At 42.3% G+C, this 3813-nt stretch overlaps 1 protein-coding gene across 1 annotated transcript; it reads right to left on the reverse strand.

Moving 5' to 3' along the window:
• Positions 1-209: 209 nt before the first annotated feature.
• ciao2a (cytosolic iron-sulfur assembly component 2A) lies at positions 210-3750 on the reverse strand. The gene is made up of 5 exons (XM_086027717.1): positions 3287-3750; positions 2226-2390; positions 2090-2139; positions 1292-1337; positions 210-893 (listed from the first exon to the last, which is right to left on the reverse strand). The coding sequence occupies exons 1-5, from the start codon at positions 3312-3314 to the stop codon at positions 793-795; spliced, it is 390 nt and encodes a 129-aa protein (XP_085883843.1). The 5' UTR covers positions 3315-3750; the 3' UTR covers positions 210-792.
• Between the last annotated feature and the right edge of the window lie 63 nt (positions 3751-3813).

A 3813-nucleotide genomic window follows, 5' to 3' on the forward strand; every position in this document is an offset into this window, starting at 1 on the left:
GGTCCGAAATACAACGGCCATTCGGAGTTGTCCCGAATTGCTCCTCCGTGGCACCCATGTGTCTGATCATAACACAAACGTGTTAAACAAAAGTCAAAGAACAGGCTTGTTAGTTAGGCGTAGAAGAATGGCACCAGCGTACATTAAACCTGTTGTGCTCTCACACATTTCCTTCAGCTAGGCAGCCACAGCCACCCCGTAGTATGGAGAATAGTACACCACAGGCTTTATTCGCTTTCTCTTCGATCAGAACAAGGAAATATGTAAAACACAAATATTAAATACATTAGCCTTACTATGGAAAACCAGAGTGATGTGTTTGAAAACATGCTGGAAACAAGAAAAGAGACACAACAGGCAGTTGTGAATAACCTTCTCTGGTGTAGTACGGTCATTTTAGCAATAGATAGCCATGCGGCACTGTGCTAGATCTGCTTTTTGGTTTGGAAGAGCTTGCGCAATCTGAGGTGAGGCTGGCTGCTTGCTGTCTCACTTCCCGCATGTATTTGAACAGGAAATAGACAAATTCAGCAATTTTAATGAGGAAATCGTGGACATTATTAGATTCTAAATCAAGATAAAGCATACCAGAGAATTAAAACAAAAAATAATTTTATCAGGTTTTTTTTTTTTACACTCAACATGAAGGTGAGGCTCTGCTTCCCCTGACCACACATACTGGACACACGCTGAGCATACTCAAACACTTTCACCCTCACACATATTCTTGTACACACATGAATGAACGCGCGCACGCGCACACACACACGCACACAGCAAGAGCGTGTTGAGTCAGTCATCAGGTTCGATGACGCACTGCTCCACGATGTCCCTGAGGTTTGGATTCTCCATGGCAGCTGCCACACGTTCTTTGTCGTTAATCTGCTTGTTGACTGGACACAAACACAGAAACATCACACACATTAGAAAAGGCACGTCAAGCTCATTTTTACCAAGGGCCACATCAGCGAAACGGCTTCATTTCACATTACTTCATCGGCAAAACGATCAAAGTACACAAGGGAGTTTAAGTGAATTATTATCTAATGAGATAAATGAATTTAAAAGATCTATTAGAAAATGAATAACCATTTGAATTGACCAATTTTAAGGGGAAAACGTACAAATTAATACAAGAACTACTACAGGACACTTGATGACAAAAGTGCTTAGGTGGGATCGATTAAAAAAAAAATGGAGTACCCCACCCCCTCCTCACCCCACTTCCGTGCGAAGTTCACACACACACAACATACAGTACATTGCATGCAGTTAATGTAAAGTGACTTACTGTCCTCTTCAGTGGAGTGTGTTCCTTCACTGATGTAAATCTCCAGCTGATGAGAAACAAGTTTGTCATGCGACAGAGTGACTCTGTTCGGAATCAGTCATTAACTCCCCACTCACCACACAGGAATTTTTACATACAGTACAACAGTCCCTCGTTTATTGCGGCGGTTACGTTCCAGAACCCATCACAATAGATACAAATCTGCGACCATATTTTTTTTAATGTATATTTTAAAACTTTATACATAATGCCAATACAAAATTTGCATGTGAGGTGCAGGAGTTATATTTGTCCACTCGGTTTGCCATCCTCACTAATCTACACTGTCTTATCTGTGACTCTGAATGTAAGTGGCTGTAAAAGGCGGGGCTAGGCCTGATGAGTGAACATGAGAGTCAGTTAACTCATTCACGGCCGCTGACGGCTATCGAGGTCCCAAGATCCATTTTTACTCGGATGGCAGTTTATGAGTTTAATATTGCAATATCGATATCATAATATTCAACACCAATATCCCATGTTTTTCCAATAATTTTTATGTGTGAAATGATCTGAAACTCTGGCTCGCACTCATTGTTAGATGACTCTGTAGTAGCAGTCCGTATGGAAAAAATGATCACCGCAAAATCCTGCGATAGAGTGAAAATGTGTGATGATCTGTATGATCTAAAAATCCGCAACACGGCGAGACTGCGACAATGTGGCGCAATATGGCGAGGGACGACTGTAGTGGAAAGAGAGTGATTCCCAACACGGCTGATGTGATGACATCGGGTTGCTGAATTGTCACACACTCACTTTGTGTTTGAAGGGCAGACATCTCTGCAGCTTGACTTGTAAACACAAACCTGTGCACAAAGGCAACAAACACACAAAACAACAATTAGGATGGCACAAAAGTGGAGGACAGGATGTGGCCATGGAAGCGACTGACCGATGAGGGTGGCCAGGGAGCAGTGCGGGACGGTCGGGGAGAATTTGATGATTATGAGGTACTCGTCGTGGCCCAGCTCCTGGACCTCCACGCAATTCTCAGTCACAACGTCCAGCTCCTCCAGCGTGTTGGGCTTCTCGGGGTCTCGGATGGATCGGATCACATCTGACTCAAAGCACAGTAACAGATTTTTTTTTTGTGCTACTTAAACTTGACGTGTCACACAGTGGTTTTATAAAGTGCAATTACTGAGTGTGTTGGATGTTTGTCTTTAAGGGGCGTGGCCTCATGAGTGACATCGTGAGCTGGAGTCGTTTAGTCTGCGTGTGAGCATCTCGGCGTGAGATGTGGCCTACAGCAGCTCCCTGTGAGTGTTCTCAATTTGTATTTGTGTGTTTGACTGTTTACCCTGTTTTAACATCACCAATTAACATCTGAGCGTGCATCTGCGATTGTGGCTCTCCTTGCCCATATGGCTCCCATTGCTCCACTTTTTTTTCCCTTGAGCAGCGTCATATGAAAAGCTCGCAACGCAAAGCACAAAATAAAAACGGTCCAAGAGATAGCTTGTAAATAAAACTTTTTAAAACTCCTAAATTGGGGAACTCTTTAGTCGACTATATTCTACAAGAATATGAATGTTTTTGAAAACCAGAAAATACATGAATTAAATTAGATTAGACTATTTTTGAGTGAGTCAACCATCAGGTTAATTTGAATCCTTGTGAAATAATCCTTATCAGTCCGTTCAAATGTATTGTATAATGCGCTGAGGTCATCAAGTCAAAACTCGAGCAACACCAATAACACCAAACTCCAGTGTTTTACGCCCGCTCTTTTCGCAGACGCAACAGCGCGACCTTAGACAAGGAATTCGTCAATAAAAGTAAACAATAATAATAATAATAATTAGAAAAAGATCCCCCGTTCACACCAAACTTTAAGCCGGTGATGACTTTATATTTAATCATATCACTAGTTCAAATGATCAGCACGTCACTACTTCACCTGTGCTTAAAACGAGCACTTATTTTTACTTAGTCTTGTCCAGAGTCACCAACCGTAAACTTCCAAGGCTTTCTCTTCCATTCTTGTACTCCTCAGATTTCTGGCGTCAAAGTGTGGCCCAAGGTGGCGGTTAACAAGTACCGTGTGCGTTGGTCATGATAACAGGCAAAAACATAAAATGCAGAAAGACTAAACTGACTTCGACTAAGCAAAAGTGTTGACAAGACATCAACACCAGACAGTCTTCGTCAACTGTTCTCAGATCAGCTCCAGATAGCAACAGCAGGCTGACATTTTGTTTCCGGCATAAGCAATCGATGCCCGAGCAATCGTGCTGGCCGAATCAAAACAAAAACCCTCTCTATCTGACACATTCAACACAATACAGTCAAAATGTTGTCAATTAATTGATCACCAAACAATAATATTGCGGGAAGTAAATACATGTGGCTTGACTAGCGTGACAGACACGCAATCCACAGAATCGTCATTTCGAACCCACAAAATGACGATAAACTCGACATCGTCGTTTGATTAAATATGCCTTCCCGCCTGTACTCTCATTCGTCAGACCAGTCAG

Source organism: Filicampus tigris, chromosome 4, assembly GCF_054856515.1.
Source record: "Filicampus tigris isolate MCC_2025a chromosome 4, RoL_Ftig_1.0, whole genome shotgun sequence".
In the NCBI taxonomy this organism is placed as follows: Eukaryota; Metazoa; Chordata; class Actinopteri; order Syngnathiformes; family Syngnathidae; genus Filicampus; species Filicampus tigris.

What these genes read in the sequence shown, in the direction of transcription:
- ciao2a (XM_086027717.1), bottom strand. Translation starts at nt 3,314, where the DNA reads ATGGAAGAGAAAGCCTTGGAAGTTTACG. An exon ending in GAAAGCCTTGGAAGTTTACG is followed by an intron (nt 2,391 to 3,286) that starts GTTGGTGACTCT and finishes GCTTTGAGTCAG; the next exon opens with ATGTGATCCGATCCATCCGA. An exon ending in ACACTCCACTGAAGAGGACA is followed by an intron (nt 894 to 1,291) that starts GTAAGTCACTTT and finishes GTTTGTGTCCAG; the next exon opens with TCAACAAGCAGATTAACGAC.